Source organism: Bubalus bubalis, chromosome 11, assembly GCF_019923935.1.
Source record: "Bubalus bubalis isolate 160015118507 breed Murrah chromosome 11, NDDB_SH_1, whole genome shotgun sequence".
Taxonomy (NCBI): domain Eukaryota; kingdom Metazoa; phylum Chordata; class Mammalia; order Artiodactyla; family Bovidae; genus Bubalus; species Bubalus bubalis.
In genome coordinates, this window is record NC_059167.1 from 52,008,810 (window position 1) to 52,029,656 (window position 20,847).

At 35.7% G+C, this 20,847-nt stretch overlaps 1 protein-coding gene across 8 annotated transcripts in view; it reads left to right on the plus strand.

Moving 5' to 3' along the window:
• RNF111 (ring finger protein 111) overlaps nucleotides 1-20,847 on the plus strand; it is a 90,695-nt gene that overhangs the window by 48,813 nt on the left and 21,035 nt on the right. For all 8 annotated transcript variants that reach the window (XM_025295695.3, XM_025295692.3, XM_006049619.4 and 5 more), the window contains exons 3-6: nucleotides 6,239-6,365; nucleotides 9,004-9,167; nucleotides 12,267-12,461; nucleotides 19,482-19,801. In XM_025295695.3, coding sequence (XP_025151480.1) covers nucleotides 6,239-6,365; nucleotides 9,004-9,167; nucleotides 12,267-12,461; nucleotides 19,482-19,801 — 806 coding nt within the window. The remainder of the gene's footprint in view (nucleotides 1-6,238; nucleotides 6,366-9,003; nucleotides 9,168-12,266; nucleotides 12,462-19,481; nucleotides 19,802-20,847) is intronic.

Here is a 20,847-nt window from a genome sequence, read left to right on the forward strand (position 1 = left end):
CATCAGCTTGTTGAGCATGCGTTGCATTATGATATATTTTATGTAAAGAGTCTGAGTTCAGATTTGGAATTAGGTGTTAATTCCAAGTGTTGCTTATGTTTGTTTGACAAGTCATTTAAACTTTCTAAGTTTCAGTTTCTTATGGAGCTAGACACGTAGAATATTAAACATGGGACAGAGTATACGCTCACAAATCGGAAGCTCTTGTTATTGGCATCATACCAGACTTAAGACACAGGGAAACGAAAATAACAAGTGATATGGAGGGATTCCCGAAGAAGTCTGCTAGAGCAACCATTGTTTTTGTTACCATTGTTACACTATCCAGGTTGTTACATTTTATGTTTCTCATGAAGTACAAATAAAATAAGTAATCTTAAATAGCTAAATCACCTGCAGTCCCATCACTTTTAGTTACACTAAAGTTTCTTGTCATTTAATATTTCTACGTGTAAAAGACAACATAAAAATGAAATTGGTCCAATAAGAAGTGACCTGTGGATTGTTTTAAAGCTTTATTAGGGTTAACTTCATAATTTCAGGGATATTTCCTTTAAATTTTGTTTTAAATAATAGTCATTCTAAAGATACCCAAATCTTGCCTAATTGTGATAGTTATTTAGTTGCATGATTTTTGTGTAGTGTGTTCAAGTAATGCTTATAAAGGTTCTTTTTGGAAAAATTGCATTTAAGCAAATAGAGGAACAGTGCCTAAATAAGTTACTTACATAACTTTTAGTTATACAGCCTCTATATTCATAAAAAAGATACAAATTGAATTTTAACACATTAGCAAAGCTAGCTTTGTATCATTTATCATTGGAACTGATGTTTGACTTTGCTTAACTACGTGAAAGGTGTTTAATATTACCTGTCAGGCTGCAGTCCATGGGGTTGCAAAGAGTGGGACACAACTTAGTGACTGAACAACGTTAGGTGATTTCTTTACAGGCTTGTAAAGAAATTTCATATATACATACCATGGAGGGAAATCACCAATAAAGTTGATATGCAGATGTAGCTTTTCTCCATGTAAAATGGTAATGTCTATTTGATAGGTTAAAATAAGGGAGTTGGTTTTTTTTTTTAATCCATGGTGTTTTATTTTTATATATTATACTTTTAGTTCTAAATATATGATTGCTAGGAGCTTTTATCTTACTCTCTATCGTGTATGAGATTATGAAGAATTAGAAAAGTAGAAGAATTAGAAAAGTAATTTGGAAATTGAATTGAGAATATTAAGTAGATACTTAAATGCTGCCATTTTGTTGTTCTCTGTGTATAAGATATTTATGACATTAAAAATACATTTAGGGACTTCCCTGGTGGTCCAGTGGCTATAAGACTCTGCCCTCACAATGCAGGGGGCCTGGGTTTGATCCCTGGTCAGGGAACGACATCCCACATGCTGCAAATAAAGGATCCTGCCTGCTGCATCTAAGACCTGGTGCAGCTAAATAAATAAATTTAAAACAATTTAAAAAAAAGAGAGAGAGAAGGCATCTCCTGGTTTCCCAAATGTAAAACAAAACAAAACAAGCAAACCAGAAACAAACAAACAAACAAAAACATTTGACCTGAACATGTCTATGAGTGTAGACTTTAGAACTTAGAAACTACTTTAAAATTTTGCACATCTCATAGTTTTTAAATCTTAATTTTTTTTCTATTTAGTGGATAGAACAATTTATAAGTATTCCAAAATAGAAATATTATGGAATATTTTTAAAATAACTATTTCTCCAATCATAACGTGTTTCATTGCCTCTGATTTACTAGTGCCTGCTTTGTTATCCTCTTTGGAGTATCAGTATCAGAGAATATATATATATTCTAATATATATGTTATATATCTAATCATGGACTTGTAACCTCCTCCAAATACTGGCCAGCTTTTGAAGTAGTGCAGATATTTGATGATAGAGCTATATTACAGATGAAATTCCAGGATGTCTAGGAATGGTGCCTCAGGTAAAGGAATGTAGACTGCATAAATTCCACACTGAGAAAAAAATTGAGCCATTTGTTATCATGTGGTAAGCAAGCATTCTGTCAAAACTGGATAAAATTGAATATAACTATCAATGGAATACCAACATACTAGTAGAAAATACAATGAGAAAAAGGTAACGTGTACAAAAGCAGCAAAGAGAATAAAGTGTCTAAGAATAATCTCAATAGGAGTACATTTGGCTTCTCTGAAGAAACTTTGTAACTTTGTAAACTTATGTAACTTTATAGAATTACATTTATAATCAAACCATATTCTCCGTTTTTTTAGGGGTTTATAAATATGATATTGGTAGATGTCAAGATAGGATCTTGGATGGAAGTATGTATGTTTTAGAGATATCAGGGCTTTTAAAGTGATGTCTAATGCCACTGCTGCTGCTGCTAAGTCGCTTCAGTCGTGTCTGACTCTGTGCGACCCCACAGAGAGCAGCCCACCAGGCTCCCCCGTCCCTGGGATTCTCCAGGCAAGAACACTGGAGTGGGTTGCCATTTTCTTCTCCAGTGCATGAAAGTGAAAAGTGAAAGTGAAGTCACTCAGTCATGTCCGACCCTCAGCGACCCCATGGACTGCAGCCTTCCAGGCTCCTCCATCCATGGGATTTTCCAGGCAGCAGTACTGGAGTGGGGTGCCACTGCTCCACTCCAAATCTCAGGAATTTTTCTCTCAGCTCCTGGTCTTGTTTTTGCTGACTGTATAGAGTTTCTCCATCTTTGGCTGCAAAGAATATAATCAATCTGATTTCGGTGTTGACCATCTGGTGATGTCCATGTATAGAGTCTTCTCTTGGGTTGTTGGAAGAGGGTGTTTGTTATGACCAGTGCATTTTCTTGGCAAAACTCTATCAGTCTTTGCCCTGCTTCATTGCGTATTCCAAGGCCAAATTTGCCTGTTACTCCAGGTGTTTCTTGACTTCCTACTTTTGCATTCCAGTCCCCTTATAATGAAAAGGACATCTTTTTTGGGTGTTAGTTCTAAAAGATCTTGTAGGTCTTCATAGAACCCTTCAACTTCAGCTTCTTCAGCATTACTGGTTGGGGCATAGACTTGGATTACTGTGATATTGAATGGTTTGCCTTGGAAACGAACAGAGATCATTCTGTTGTTTTTGAGATTGCATCCAAGTCCTGCATTTCAGACTCTTTTGTTGACCATGATAGCTACTCCATTTCTTCTGAGGAATTCAGAAGTAGATATAATGATCATCTGAGTTAAATTCACCCATTCCGGTCCATTTCAGTTTGCTGATTCCTAGAATGTTGACATTGACTCTTGCCATCTCCTGTTTGACCACTTCCAATTTGCCTTGATTCATGGACCTGACATTCCAGTTTCCTATGGAGTATTGCTCTTTATAGCATCGGACCTTTCTTCTATCACCAGTCACATCCACAGCTGGGTATTGTTTTTGCTTTGGCTCCATCCCTTCATTCTTTCTGGAGTTATTTCTCCCTGATCTCCAGTAGCATATTGGGCACCTACTGACCTAGGGAGTTTCTCTTTCAGTTAAATTCTTCGGTACCATCTTATAATGAAAGACTTCTGTGCTTCATAAGACACCATTAAGAAAATGAGTATATAAAGAGCTTTTATAATTCAACACCAAAGTCCAAGTTAAACATGAATGAAAGATCTGAATTGATATTTTGGCACAGTGGCTAATAAGCATTTGAAAAAATGCTCAACATCATTAGTTATTATAGAAATGAAAATTAAACCACAATAAGATACTACTATATATGCACTAGAACAGTTACTATAAAAAAGAGACAATAATAATTCATGGAAATGATATAGAGCCCTCATTTTCCTGGCAAGAATGTGAAATTGAACAGTCACTTAGGAAAACAATTTGGCACTTCATTAAAATGCTAAACACAAATTTATGATAGTATGTAGAAATTGCATTCCTAAGAATTTACGCAAGAAAAATGAAATCACATGTATACAATGAAGTACATGCATTTATTTATAATAGCCAAAAGTGAGAAAAATTTAGGTGTCCATCAATAACAGAAGAATGGATAAACTGTGATATATTCATATGATGGGATACTTACTCAGCAGTAAAAATGAATGAACTGTTGATATGCTGGAAAGATGAATAAATCACAAAATAAGTATGCTTAGTGAAATAAGCCCAGGGACGGGGGAGCCTGGTGGGCTGCCGTCTATGGGGTCGCACAGAGTCGGACACGACTGAAGTGACTTAGCAGCAGTAGCAGCAGTGAACTAAGCCAGATATGAAAGTATCTATAATGTATCACTCCATTTATATTGAGCTTTTGAAAATACAATTCAATCCATAATGACAGAAAGCAGGTTAGTTGTTGTAGGGGTGGTTCAGTCACTAAGTCGTGTCCGACTCTTGCTACCCCATGGACTGTAGCCCACCAGGCTCCTCTGTCCATGGGATTTCCCAGGCAAGAATAGTGGAGTGGGTTGCCATTTCCTTCTCCATGTTGTAGGGGTGTAGGGATGCAGATAGAGGGAAGGTGATTGACTGAAATAGGGCTTGTGGGATCTTTTTAGGGTATTGGAAATATTTAAAAACTGGACTGCGGTGTGGTTATGCTTCATGAATGTACTAAAAGTCAGTGAAATGTACACTTAAAGTGGATGAAATTTTAAGCTCTCAATATTCTTATTGGAAAATTCTTATCTCAAACATGTCTTTAAATTGTTGGCTGACCTTTAGACAGGTGATAGTAATGAAGAGATAAGACTATTTTAAAAAAGATAGTTTAGCCCTAGATTTGTGGAAAATACAGCAAGAGAAGAAATGGAGGGTAACTTTTATCCTTTTTTTTTGTTTGTTTAACCATCTTAACCAGTTTAAGGCGTGCAGTTCAGTAGTTTTAAGAATATTCACATGCTTGTGAAATGGATCTCTGGAAATTTTTCTTCTTGCAATCTGAAACTCCATACCCAATTAACAGCTCCCTTTTCCTTCTTTCCCCCTCAGTCCTGGTAACCACCATTCCACTTCATCTGTGAATTTGACTACTTTAGACAGTCACCCATAAGTGAAATCATACAATGTTTTTGTGTGAGTGTGTGTGCAGGACTACATTATTTCATTTAGCAGGGCCAACTTCTAGTAATAATCTTATCTAATGCCATAAGTAAAAATTAGTTCTAGGTGAAGTAAATACTAAGGAAACACACTGAACCCAAGATAAGGAAGCACTTTCCAAACTTAGAATACTTTAGAAAAGATTGTGTACAGAAGAATTAAAGGTTCTGTAGCATAAAACTAAAAAGTCACTGTGTTTCTTAAAAAATACCATATCACACAAATAAAAACAACCCTGAAGAAAGTGTGCAGAGAGTGTAGTGTCTTCATTTTATATGTTAAAGGGTTCATATCTTACAGACTGTGAATATCTTACATAAGATCTTAAATGACTACTTCCAAATATTACAGTGTTAATGTCCTTATATGATTATGCAAATTCATATGGAAACTACTGAAAGTTTGTAAAGCATAAACAAAAATCATGAGAAGAATTAAAAATGAATATGTACCGATTAAGAAAGGGAATTCCCTAGTGACCCATTGGTTAAAAATCCACCTGCCAGTGCAAAGGGTTCAATCCCTGGTCTGGGAAGATCCCACATGCCTCAGGGCAAATAAGCCTGTGCCCTGCAAGTGCTGAGCGGGCACTCTAGAGCCCACATGCCACAGTTCCGGAGGCCTGCGTGTCCTAGAGTCCTGTGCTCTGCAAAAAGAAAAGCCACCACAATGAGAAGCCTGCGCACTGCAACTAGAGGGTAGTCCCTGCTTGCTGCACCTAGAGAAGCCTGCACGCATCAGTGAAGACCCAGCATAACCAAGGATAAATAATAAACAAAATTTTAAAAAAAGAGTAAGTAACTTTTCACTATGTGTGGTGACCTCTGGTTTTAAAACTTTGATTTGACAGATAAAATTTTTACTTTTGTGACTAATTTCACACAAGTAAAAAATGTCAAAATTTTTTGTCTATAAGTTAGCTGACGGGCACATGCCCTTAATTTTTAAAATTGAAGTATAGTTGACTTACAATGTTGTGTTCATTTCTTCTGTTTGGCAAGTTGATAACATTACACATGTATATACATTCTTTTTTTTTTATATTCTCCATTATGGTTTATCACAGAATACTGAATATAGTTCTCTGTGCTGTACAGTAGGACTTTGTTTATCTCATATACCCTTCAAATGTATTTTCTTCTTTCTAGGAAATATTGATGAAGATGTTGTGGTGATAGAAGCTTCCTCCACTCCCCAGATCACTGCCAATGAAGAAATTAATGTTACCTCAACTGACAGTGAAGTGGAGATAGTAACAGTTGGGGAAAGCTATCGGTAAGATTTTAATTCCTAGTTGTATATTTGAAGTTTTAAGTATAAATATTTAGACACATTTGTGCTGCAGATATTTTCATTGTTTTAATTAAAAAAAAAAAAAAAAATCACCTAGTTTGAGTATTTGGTTGTTAAACTAGGCTGAGTTAGATTCATCTGGGAAGATTATAAAATACATATTGTTGCTGGATCATGGCCCAGACCAGTTGAACAAGAATCTTAGGAATCAGTATTTTTAAGCACCCCAAGTATACAGTGAAAGTTGGGTGATTGCTCTGGATAAATATTGATTTTACTTGGTGTTTTATAAAATTGAGTTTATTTTATGATTCAGAGTTCACAAACTCCTGGTTTCTCATTAATACCAGTGATGTTTATGCTTTTATATTAGGACAACTTTGTATGAAACCTCTTTTAAAATTTTTTTGTCCTTCACTCAGTAATTTGTTATAAGCTCTGTAGTAAAGAATGAATGGGTTATCCTTGTTTGTTTTGATAAATAATTGAAATGTCATTGTCCTTTTGAGAATCACTTTGACCAAAAAAGAGAGAGAGAGAGACCCTAATATTGTATTCATTTTGGGCTTTAGATGGTTACAGATACTGGTAAAGGAAGCAGTGAACTGCTCCTCTCTTTCATGTCATGCACAAAACTAATCTATGGATGAACCTTACTTTTTGTGTTGGAATGAATTTAGAAATGCATTTGCTTATTGTATTTTAATGTTATTGATTGAAAAAAAAATGTTCATGTAACAGTCACATCTAGAACGTGCTTTATGTAACACTTTCTCATTGGAGTACTGCTCTAATGGCATGGAAGAGAGCACTCTATAACATATACTTGTTTAAATTTAAATGATTTTCCCATACTTGGAGGAAAATTGATACTCCATGGTATGTGCCATAGATACCTGTGACTGCCCATAGTGCTTGATACAATATTAACTTGGTTTTTATGAGCTATAATGATTGTTGAAACTAAGAACCTGTTTTTTCATGGAATTAGAGAGCTTTCTTACCATGCAGATGTTTAAATATTCAAGCAAATGCATTTACATAGTGGTAGACAGTGCTCTTGAAAAAGACATACATGCTTATTACTCATATTTATTTTCCTTATGGTTATCTAGAACATTAACTTTGTCACTTCAACTGGCTCCTTGCCCTTCCTCTCTAAGAGAGAATGTATCCGTGTTTCAGATCTCCTTGTGTCAGGATTTGATAATTTCCACTAAGGCCTCTGAAACTGTTCCTTATACATGAGGCTTTTTGCTGGTACCTCACTCAACATTATATTTGGAGTTAGTATATCCTGTGAAGTTTTCACCAAAGTACTGCAAAGACCTGGAAGTTTCTTCAGCTATTAACAGTTTCTCAGAAATAATAGGCTGCTCAGTTTCATCAAAGACTCTTGGTTTCTCAAGAATTTTAAATGGTGATCATTCTCCTTATCTAAAACTATTTCATCTTGAAACATTTGTTTATCCTCATGCCTTAATATGTACAATTCTTGCTGGAATACACTGTCTTTTTTTCTTTTTTTTTTTAATCTGTGTCTCAGGATTTAACCTCTATACTCCTATTACTTGAAAATTTAAATTTACAATTTAAAGTTCTTTCTAAACTTCTAGGCTCCATGATTGCTGAGGCCATTTTCAGCTCAGTTTGAACTTTGGAGTTCTTCTCTGAACTTCTATGTATGAACTTTGAGTGACCAATCTCATACGCATACAACTACATGTTAGTGGATCTGGCTCACTTTTTTCCGTACATGCTGACATACATACATATAAGCATATAGGCAGTTTTACATTAATTTTGGGCAGGAGGAAAAACCAACTTTGTAGTAAACCCCATCTTCCTAAAACATTTATTTTTTTCTCCTTGGATCCTGAGAGCTGCATATTCTATATACTGTCTCTCTGTACCTTTAATCCAGATCATTACAGTGAATCCTTTACCATTTTTTAATAAAATATATGCCTGTAAGTAATTTAGTACAATATACATAATTAAAAGATGATAAAAGGCATTCGGTGTTGAGGGTTTGTAGTTATATGCCTTTAAAGCATAAAGTGGCTCAAACAATGATGTTATGTATAGCTGCCAAAGTATAGTTAGCTGCAGTAAACTAGCTACAGCTATCCTTACTTCTCCTGATAGCAAGAAATCTCTCTCGTACTTCAAATCTCTTTTAGGACAGTCCCAGAAACAACTTGGTTCAGGACTCCCAAAGCTGAAGATCATGTGAATGTTATTAAATGTTTAGGGTGTTGATATTTTTGTTACTATATCTATGATGAATAATTTTAGGTATTAAAATGTAAATGATTGATTATAACCCAGGTGACTACTCAAAGTATACCTTGAAAAGAGAGTAGCATTCTTGAAACAGAATCCTATATTTTACACCAACGATAGGCCTAACATTTTTCGTTTTCTTAGGTCAGTTGGTTGGTGAACATTTATTAAATATTTAATTCAGATGTTTATTGAGTGCTCAGCATTATGCTGGTCATAATTCTAAATTCCATTGTGATTATCTCTCTGGAGAATTCTTGCATGAAGAATTTCACAACTTATTTTGTAAGAAAGGCTTATGATTTCTTAGGTGACTAAAAATTTTGTTATTTAGGTCTCGGTCAACCCTTGGACACAATAGATCTCACTGGAGCCAAGGTTCAAGTTCTCATACAAGTCGACCACAGGAGCCACGGAACCGCAATAGAATGTCTACTGTTATACAGCCCTTGAGGCAGAATGCAGCAGAAGTTGTGGACCTTACTGTTGATGAAGATGGTAAGTTGGAGTGCTAGCAGTGTGGAATTATGAAGACAATTTAGTAAAATGAAATATCTTAATATGTTAGAAACTCTTATTGCTACTTATTATTGGTAATAATAATAATATGTCAATAATATATTATTAAATTACAGAGAAGTTGGCAGATATCCTAATGTTATTTTCAATTGATAATATAACCCCAGTTTGTAAGTTGCGTCTAAGTTCTTTCTGGTTATTGTTTCACTGCTTGGTAGTTGTTTTCTTAGAAAAAATTATTTTTACAAGTGGTAGTTTGATCTATCCTCAGACTTATGTGTTACTTTCATTTATAATATTGCTGTCATACTTTACTATGAAAAATAGAAACAACAGTTTTAAAATACAGAACAGAAAAGCAGTGTAACTGAGTTTAAATGATTAATACTAGTTATTTGAAATGTTGAATTTGCTTTTATAAGTTATGTTATCTTTCAGTGTAATAATGTGGTTACTTTATGTGCTGCTTAGCTTTAGTGTTTTGTTTTGGCTTACAGGGCTTCTGTAGCTCAGATGGTAAAATACCTTCCTGCACTGCAGGAGACCCTATTCAATCCCTGGGTCAGGAAGATCCCCTGGAGAAGGGAATGGCAACCCACTCCAGTGTTCTTGCCTAGAGAATTCCGTGGACAGACCATGGGGTTGCAAAGAGTTGGACATGACTGAGCGACTAAGACTTACACTTCACTTCTTTGGCTTACATACAGCTACACCCAAGTAACTGCGGAAACAATGCTAGAATTGGAAAGCAGAGGTTAGGAAATGTGGTAAGCAAGTATGAATATATGAATACATTTGTGAATTTTCCCTCAAATTGAGAATTATCTTTAGATACTGATAGTTACATCTTAGAAGGAAATGATCGGGAACTCTACTTAATGAACTGTGGTAACCTTAATGGAAAGGAAGTCCAGAAGGGAGGAGATATATGTGTATGTATGGCTGATTCATTTTGCTGTACAGTAGGAGCTAATACAACATTGTAAAGCAACCATACTCCAATAAAAAATAAGTTAAAACGAAGCCCTCAATCATAATGTCCTTAATATTTGGTAAGCCATATATGGATTGGATTCTTTACCATCTGAGCCACAAGGGAAGCCCATTAGTTTTAGCAGTTAGCTATAAATTAGATAAAGAATACATTTGCTAGGTTGGAAGAGTTAGGGGCCTTGTGAAATCAACTCTAATATTGGCTGTTGGCAGTTTGGATGATCATAACTTTCAGAGTACCAGTACTTTGGAGTTAAGATGTTTATGAAGAGAGAATTTACTCTCAATGTACATTTCAGTTAACAATGTTTTGGTTTTTATTTTGGAGGTACCATAAATCATCTGTAAGAAGTGGTTAATATAATAGGGATTTATTAAAGATTATCCAATTAAATATTGTTGACTCTTTTGGAAACTTTTTGTGTTTTCCCATGTGACACCTGCCATCTAAGTAACTTTTTAATCCACTTGAATTTAGTTCAAACAGAATACTTTTATGTTAAAAGTATTCCAGTGATTAGTAGAAAGACTCCCTTCTCTCAGTGGAAAGCTTCCATCTTACTAAAAGTAAATCTAAAACATAAGTTTAGTTAGTACAGTGGTTCTTACCTAGTGACCGTTTTGTATGCCTGGAGACATTTGGCAGTATCTACACACTTTTGATTCTCAGAGTGGAGGGAGAGTGCTGCTGCTGCTGCTGCTGCTAAGTCGCTTCAGTCGTGTTTGACTCTCTGCGACCCCATAGATGGCAGCCCACCAGGCTCCCCCATCCCTGGGATTCTCCAGGCAAGAACACTGGAGTGGGTTGCCATTTCCTTCTCCAATACATGAAAGTGAAAAGGGAAAGTGAAGTCGCTCAGTCGTGTCCAACCCTCAGCGACCCCATGGACTGCAGCCTACCAGGCTCCTCCATCCATGCTACTAACATCTAATGGGTGGAGGCCAGGGGTGCTGCCAAACATCTTATAATGCAAAGGACAGCCCACCTCTAAGCCACTCCCACCTCCAGTCCAGAATTATTCAACCAAAAAAGTTAATACCTCTGATTGAGAAATTGAGGTAAACTATTGGCAAATAAACAGAAGTTCCTTCCTCTCCCTTTTATGTTTAGGCAAATATATTTCTTTAAGCATCTGAAGTATAGGGTTCCATATAGACTAACAGGCACTATTTGTGTTTCAGTAATCAGTCTCCTGTACTGCATTGTAGAGAATGGTTGTCTTCTCATTCTATTCTGTCTCACTTTTAAATATCTTCTTTGCAAGTCTAATTATTGTGACTATGGTTTGGACAGATTTATTCCCATTATTAATTATTAAAGTCATGTAACAATTAGAGTCTAAAATAGAACTCATTCATAAGTTAAGGTCTACCTGAAATTTCTTTTAATTTCTACTACAGAAACTTTAATTTTTATTAGAAAGCACTGATAAAAATACTTGCAAAAAAATTGGGAGAAAACATACAAAAAGACATGTGAAAAATTAAAACATATTAAAAATCCCAGCTAATGTTTATTAAATGACTTCCATTTGTAAAGCATCATCTATAGGCACTTCATATGTGTGATCTCTCTTCATCCTAACAATAGTTCTATGAAGAAAATTTTGTACTTTACTAGTTCTATAGATGAGGAAATGGAGAGTAGTTGAGTAATTTCTCCTGGATCAATCTGTCAGTGGTGAAATCAGAATTTCTATCCAAACCGCTGGACTCTAAAATCCATAGGTACCAGAGAAAGTACAATTTGTGTGCTGTTCTAACAGCCTGGGACAATGTGTGTGAACATAGCAGAGGGACTTTTATTTTACCTCTCTGTGATCAGAAAACTTACATGGTCCTTACCCAAGAAAACTATGTTAGTCCTTTGAATTATTGGAATATGCACATGTATGTTTAAAAATACAGTAACATTTCATTTTAATGTTGATTTAACTTTACGAAAGCTTTTCTTTTTAAACTATATATTGTACTTATCAGAGGGTTCACATTTTAAGTTTAATAGCCATAAAAATATGAGCTTTTATTAAAATATAAGCCGTTGCCTAATTTGTTTTGAAATGCTAAATATTTTGTATTTTGTAGAACCTACTGTAGTACCAACCACTTCTGCGAGAATGGAATCACAAACCACAAGCGCTTCCATTAACAATTCAAATCCATCTACCTCTGAGCAGGCCTCTGATGCTGCTGCAGCCGTTACTAGCAGCCAGCCCTCCACAGTGTCAGAGCCTTCAACTACTCTCACAAGCAATAGTATGACTGGTACTTCTACAGGAGGTATGTGCAAAAAAGAAAAAGGGGCAAGGAGAGACTCTTTGTTAGAAAAAGAATTGTTGTTATTAAGATTTTAGTTGTTTTAGCAAGAGTATATTCTTAGACTAAACATATGTTAACAAAGTGGTCTCTATTAGAATTAGATGATGACTTCATATTTGAGTTTCTGTGTGCTATGTTACCAGAGTATTATAGCTCAACTGAAAGAGATGGGGGAGAATTGAATGGCTGACACCAAAAATACAATCAACAAAAGAAAAAAATGAATAGGACTTTATAAAAATTTAAAATTATTGTACGTTAAGGGTATTTATAAGAAAGTGAAAAGATAGCCTACAGAATGGGAGAAAATATTTGAAAATCATATATTTGCTAAGGGTCTGGTATCCAGAATATATAAAGAATTTGCACAGCTTAACAGTAAAAAGAAAAACAGGCCAGTTTTTAAATGGGCAAAGAATGTACATAGCCATTTTTCCAAAGAAGAAGGTCATTTATATAAATGACCAAGAAGCACATGAAGACATTAGTTATTAGGGACATACAAATCAAAACCAGAATGAAATTCCACTTTACTCCTACCAGGATGCCTATAATTAAACAAAACAAAAGAAACAGGAAATCAGAAGATGACCAGTGTTAATAAGGATATTGAGAAATTAGAACCTTTATTAACATCTGGTAGAAGTGTAAAATGATAGAAGACACTCTGATGGTTTCCTTAAAAAGTTAACCATGGAGTTACCATAAGACCCAAAATTTGACTCCTAAATACGTATCCAAAAGAATTGAAAGTAGGAGTGGGAGTTTTAAGAAGCTTGACGATGTCCATTTCCCCAATTTTATTGTTTATTTTTTTGGTGTCATGTCTAAGAAGCTATTGCCTAACCCAAGGTTGCAAAGATTTACTCTTAGGTTTTAAGAGTTTTATAGTTTTAAAAAAAGGGAAAAATAAATCCAAGAAGGGCCCCCTGGGGAGTTAAGGGAATATAATGGTACTGATTGTGTGCAGTGTGAGCTGATGGTCTTATCACTAGTCTTAGAACAATTTCCTTCTTGCAACAAACGTGTTTCCTCCTTCATCCCTAGGAGCTTGGGATTAAAATATACACACTTTGATATATAAAACAGATAACCAGCAAGGACCTACTGTATAGCTCAGGGGAACTACACTCAATATCTTGTAATAATTTATAAGGGAAGAGAATGTAAAAAAAGAGTACGTGTGAAAGTGATGTGTGAAAGTGTTAGTCGCTCAGTCATGTCTGACTCTTTGTGACCTCATGACCATAGCCCACCAGGCTTCCTCTGTCCATGGAATTCTCCAGGCATCTGAGCCACCAGGGAAGCCCACCCACTCTACCCCCCAGAAAAGAATATATATATATATATGTAAATTACTGAGTCACTTAATACCTGAAACTGACACAACATTGTAAATCAAGTATATATCAATAAAATTTTTAAAGGGAGAATTTTATAGGTTTAGCTTATAGATTATTTCTTAAGTTTCAGTTAGCAGTGCAATCTCTGGTTCTTTCCTATCAGCTGTTTGACTAGATCTTAAAATAGCCTTTTTTCTCTCCTGAATGATGGCACAGAGATAGGAACTTGCTGTTTACTAGCAGAGACATCATAGACCCTATAGGTCGTAGATTGCCTCTATCACCAGTAATAATAGTGATGACCATTAATAATGAAACCACCATATATTTTATATCAATTTTTTTTTGCTTTTAATAATATGTTTAATTCTTACATCCTTATAACTTAACCTTGAGCAGATTGGAAAACTGTTTGTGTCTGGTTTAGATTTCCCTTCCCTGGAAACTAAAGGTGAGCCTGAGGAAACACAATTTCCTGGGATATCTTTTAAATACTGCATTTTTTGAAAAAGAAAATGTAGGCGGAAGTGAAATGGGCTTTTGTTTCATTTATTGACTGCACACTCTTTTCTGGTTGCATTCTGTACCTTGTGTTTATCTAGATGTTATGCGAAACAGTCCCAACTTTATTTCAAGACAACTTTGAAACAGTCCCAACTTTATTTAAAGAAAACTTTATCTCAAAGCTTTTATTTATGTACTTATTTTTTAACACCTTTGTTTAGTTAGGATTCACATTTAATCTATTAAGTAGTAACATCATTGCATGAGTGGACCCTCTCCATGATATTTATTCTTTTTATGACAGCCCTTTTGATAGACTTAATCATGTTACATTTCTCTAGACTAGGAGAATCTTGTTCAAGGCCAAGTTGTTCCTCTCTATAAATCTGAGAAAAGCACATACAGATAGACTGTATTAGGGGCATTCAGTTCTGCTGGTTTCATTTCCTTCCAGGACTGTAGAATATCATTCACCTATTTTCTTCACATCCTGTCTTTACTTTGCACCTTCTTGCATATGTCCAACGTTGAATCACTTGAGCCATCTAGCTTATCTCTTATCCAGGATTCTAAATGGGGCTGATAAAAATCATAGAACCATGCAGATCAGTGCCTCCTGAATTTATGGAATCAAATCTTGGGCGGTTGGTAATAAGTTGTAATAGTATGATACCTCAATTAGTTCCCTTCCCTTTCCTTTCCCTCAGTGTCTATTCCAAAATTGTCTTATTTTTCTTAAGACTCTCATTTCTGGGGGTGGAAGGAGGATTAAAAAAATAAATGAAGGTTCTCAAGCTAAAAACTTTTGTATGTTTATACCTATCCATATCTCCTAACTGCTGGTCTCTCAACTCCCTTCAGGTAGCTTCCAGTTTCTTTATCTGTGCTTTTCATGCTATCCTTTTTTGTGTCCTTGACCTTGTTTTAATCTTGCCTGTGTGTTCAGCATCTGTGCTGGTTTCATTCCTTTCATACATGTACGTGTGTATTTGTGTTAAGTCTATGCACACCTAAGGGATCTTCTTCACCTTAAACTCCTTCATTTAACTTTGACTCCTTTTAAAACAAACATGATGTTTAAAATCTGGCAGTAAATTTTCTTCTCATCTTCTTTTCTCCCAGAACTCTATTCTCATCCCTTTTTTCACTGATCCATCTCATAATTTTAGGTGTTTTCACCTGCTACCAGTAGTCAACGACTCACCATTTTGTGCTTCCAGAGTGCTCTCCTTGATTTAAACTTTCATATCCAGCTTCCTCTCCTCTGGGCCATTCTGCAGTCACCTCAAATTCAGCATGCCCCCACTCAGCTTATCATCTGTATGATTTCTCAGTGTGTTCCTAGCGTATGCGTACATATCTTGTGTATTCATTTATTCAGCAAACTATTTATTGATTGCATGCTATGTATCAGGCACTGTTCTAGACACTGGGAACACAACATAAAAAGAGCTAACAGTTGTAATGGATAATAATAGTTAACACCTGTTGAACTCATAATATTGGTTAATTATTTATTGTAGCTCTGACTTTTGTAATAACCCGTGAGACAGATTCTATGATTATTTTCATTTTGCAGGTGAAGTAACTTATCTAAGGTTATATGACAATAGAGCCAGAATTCAGACCTATGAAGTCTAGCTTGAATCCTGTATTCTTCGTTATGCCAGGATATCTCAACCTTGGTACTCTTGTCTTTGGGCTGGACAGTTCCTATTGGGGCAGGCAGGCTCTCCTGTGCATTGTAGGATATTTAGCATCATTCTTGGCTTCTACCCACTGAATAACCATTAGTGCCCCCTCCCCTCCAGTTGTGAGAGCCAAAAGTATCCGCACTTGTTGCTGGATACTCCTTGGGGGACAGTGTTGCTCTATACTGTACTAGAACCCAGTGCTTCTGTTACAGTACTGGTTGATTTCTTTTTAAATTTTCTCTGTGCTTGATGATGAGCTCCTTGAGGACCAAAGATCAAGTCTTCCCTTTTTTAGCACTAAGCTGCTCCCATACAGGCATGCCTCTTTTCCCTTGCGAGGTTAGCTTAAATTTAGCAAGTGCTTATTGATCTGCCTAGGCTGTAGCTTGTTTCTAGTTGCTAGAGATAAAACAACAAAAGCAGACAATATCCCTAAGTTATTTTAATGGTCAAGACTTTCCTTTTTACTGTTGTATTTTCCAGTATCTTTATTGATCCTTAGCCATGTTATTATTATATGTAAGACTTGCCAAATAAATGAATAAATGCATGAGTACATCTCCGTATTCTTCCTTGAATTACAGTAAAAGTACTTTAACCAGCCTGATGTCATTGTGATGTGGACTTAATTTCTCTGATGTAGATTTGTGATGATCTATTTTTAGTGGACACTCAGTAAGCTAATTTTAATTTTAAAAAAGGGCAGGGTTTATTTACTTAATTAGATATCTTTGTATTTCACTCTGCTCTGGCAATTTTCTTTGGTTATTAACTCTTGAACAACAGGAGATTCAGTTGTCTTTACTTTGGATTTCTACCTTGTTTGAGCAACAAAGAGCTTCTGGACTGTAGGAAAACAGATATTAATTTAATTGGAAATCAAAACTGTACCCTAAGAAGTAGAGCTATAAGGTCATTCCTCTTTTGAGGGGCATACTGTTAATCATTTAACCCCTTAAATATATATTCAGGCTTAAGGATATTATAGTTACTGTGCTTCCTCTTCTCTCACTCTGACCTTTGTTTTTGGAATAATCGAAGACCAAGGGGGCAAGTCATTTTTAAACAGATAAATGTTGTATCTATCACTTTGGTCATGCGGTCCCTAGATCTCTTGCTCTGGTTACAGGCTCATCTCCTGAGTCTTAGAGTTTCTGGATTTGTAAAATTAATGTGTCACAGTTGGAAGGAACTATGAAGGTCATTTAGTCCATCCACTGTATGGATTTAGTGTCCTAAAGGTTTTTGATTTTCTTTTCTGAAGTAACACATAATAAATGACATTTACTTGTGTAACATTTTGACATGCGGACTGAGATATAACCCCAGAAATGTTGTAGGAAGTGAAGATCCTATAATAATGATATTGCTATAAATATTACAGCCTATAGAAAATAGCTACTTTTGATTCAGCATAACTAAGATAGCTGTTGAAAATAGTCAGTTCCTAGTATGCCAGTTGTGATTCTATCCAGGTTACTCAAGAAATTTGAAATGCAAATGAATGAAAGGGATGTAGTTATCAAATTGACTTTGAATCTGCTATCACTTAGGTTTTAAAAGTGAACAACTTGTTGACTTATTATCTTTTTTGTTACAAACTACTTGTGGTATTTAACCTCTCAACTTATGATAACAAGGTAGTATTAATTCCAGGAGGCTACTAGAGATTAGTGTAATTCTTTTCTATCCGAGTTTACAGACTCCTGAATTCTGGTTCTCAGATTAAGAACCCATACAAAAGGGCTCAGGAAATTAGCCCATATAGGTCAGAATAGGAACTTGAGGGGGAAATAAAATAATATTCAGAGATCTAGAATAGAGATACTGCCTAACAGGGTTTAGGAAGAGTTTAGGTTTGCCCAGAAGAGACTCAGCAACAGCAGAATAGGACATGTATAGGAGGGCAGACCCTGGAGAATTACAGGGAGGTGTACTGCAATCACACCCATCAGTCAGAGCCACCCAGATTCATTTATGTGAGTCTGTAAATTCCCTTCATTGTTTTAGCCAGTTTTGGTTGGATTTTTTGTATTGTTTGTAAATAACTAGAAGATCCCTAATTGGTACATTGACCCAGAAGAGAATAGCTTTTTATTGTGAGCCAAATAGGAGTAGGGTATCCCTGGTATTGGTTATTCTAGAAATATGGCTGGAACACAGGTGTACTCTAGAATCCTAAGAATTCTGAGGAGATGCCTTATGAGTCATGTGGGGGAAAGGAAGGACAAAGCTTTGGGTTTTCTATTCCTCTAATTTTTATTTTTTAAGTAAAAAATGTATCTCCATTTTTATCTTTTTTTTAATTTGCACATATGTAGTTTGAGGAAAGGGTGCTGTTTCTTAGAGGAGTTTGAAACACTGGGATAAACCTTCTGGGGACACATTTGCTTTTCTTCTGGCTTGGAAGAATGTACCTTCAAAGTAACTCTGGGCATGCCACAGAGCATAATTAGGACTCAGATGTTTCGTACCTAGAAGATTATTATCTTTTCTAAGAACAACCATGCAAGATAGTTACTGCTACATTTAATAGGTGAGAAAGAGATTAAATAACTTTCTTAAGGTCACATTACTCAAATTAGGCTCAGGATTAGAATTTAAGCCTGTCTGACGCCATGCTTTTATCCCACTATTCAATTTTGAGTCACAAAATTATTACAAGAGACTTTTAATTTTCAACCAGGTAGAATCTTACCATTTCTTTTGTTCTGCTGGGTCTGAGGTTCGAGACCAGAGAAAGGGAAAAGACATTGGAAGTTAGTAAGACTTAGCCAGATATGCTGAGTTGGATGGTTATATCTTTAAGAAGTTAAGATTTTAAGAAGTATGACATAGTAATCTTCATTATATAGGAATGATTTATAGTATTAAGAGTATTTGTTGTATATAATGGAAGGACTCCCATGATACTTTGGAGTTTTTAAAATACAATTTAAAACTAATAATTTATTTTTAAAAACTAATAATTTATCATGACCTAGGAAAAGGTGATTTATTGCCATATTTAAACGTCATGATAAATATAAGCCTCTTGAAGCTTGGAAGAAAATCCCAGTGAAAACCACTGCCTAAAATTACAGGATATATATGTTAAGAATGTGAATATATCACATTATTATTTACAGATACTTGAATTCACTAATCACTTATTATTCACCTATTTATACACATGGTTGCTCAGATGGTAAAGAATCTGCCTGCAATGTAGGAGACCTGGATTGGTCCATGGGTCGGGAAGATTCCCTGGAGAAGGGAATGGCTACCTTACTGCATTCAGTATTCTTGCCTGGAGAATCCCATGGACAGAGAAGCCTGGTGGACTGCAGTCCATGGGGTTGTGAAGAGTCAGGCAGGACTGAGCAGCTAAGCACACACACATATTTTTTACACAGTGATACTTGATCATTTAATTGATCTGTGCATTTTTTCATTTCAAGATGACTCGAGGAGAACTGCGTCTAATGCTGTAACAGAACCTGGCCCTCCTGCAATGCCTAGGTTACCTTCCTGCTGTCCCCAGCACTCGCCCTGTGGAGGGTCATCGCAGAATCACCATGCATTAGGACATCCACACACAAGTTGCTTTCAGCAGCATGGCCACCATTTTCAGCATCATCACCACCATCATCATACTCCCCACCCAGCTGTCCCAGTTTCTCCTTCCTTTAGTGATCCCACTTGTCCTGTGGAAAGACCTCCACAAGTACAACCACCTTGTGGAGCGAATAGTACTTCTAGTACCAGCTACCATGACCAGGTATGTGGAATTTGATGAGTTCTTCTTAATTTTTTAAAATTGCAGTTCCTTCCGGAGAAAAAAAATCTAATGATAAAGTTTATGTACCAAATAAGTCATTCTTTTTGCCCCTGCAAGAGTGGCGTGATTTAATGATATGCGATTTTTTTTTAATTAAGTATTTAGGATTTTCTCATGTTGTAAATGATTGCAACCAATTGAGGGGACCAGGGATGTGGATAATTGGATACTATTTTTTATTCTGGAATGTTTTTCAGTGTTTTTAGTTAAATATAAGTGAATTTAATGTTTAGGATTCCATTTCAAACAAAGGTGTTGAAACTGCAGTGTCAGCCTCATTCATGAGAAATTGGGGAATTCTCCCAGTTTTTTCCTCCTCTTCTGGAGCCTCCCGGTCATCTCCACTCATATAGAAATAAACAGACTTCTCAGCTGCAAAACCGTACAGGGAGGAACCTCCTGTTTCTCAGGAGCAGATTAGGTTTTTAGTTTCTGGGAAATTGAAATGTCAGCAAAAAAAATTATCAGTAATTTTTTTTTGCTAATTAAGTAAATTGGTTGATAGTGAGTACTTAAAATGTCAAATAATGTTAAATTCGTATTGGTGATCACATGGAGTAAATAAAGTGAGGTATTATGTGCTATTTTAACTTTTGCTGTGTTGTTTCTGTGTATAATTGTGATGTAAACCTGGGTGGTGCATACTTTAAAAAACAAAATGGGTAATATAAAATGGTAAGTGACACATGTGCTAAAAAAAAAATGGGCTAGAAAAAGTTAAAGTGAAATTCAGAGTAACTGCTCCACTGTACCCTCTCCCCTTTCCTCAAGTACATTACTTGCTTCGTCTTTTAAATTTTTGATGCTTATCTCTTCTGCTTCTGACAAATTAAAATTAAGAAAGTGAAGTGTTCCTTTAAGAAGAAGAAACTAGCTGCTGATACAAAAAAAATTGAAAGGGTTTAGTAGGAAATGTGATTAAAGAGATTTTGGATGATGTTTTGGCTCTGGTAACAGCAGTTCTAAGTACTAACATCTGTTGGTTG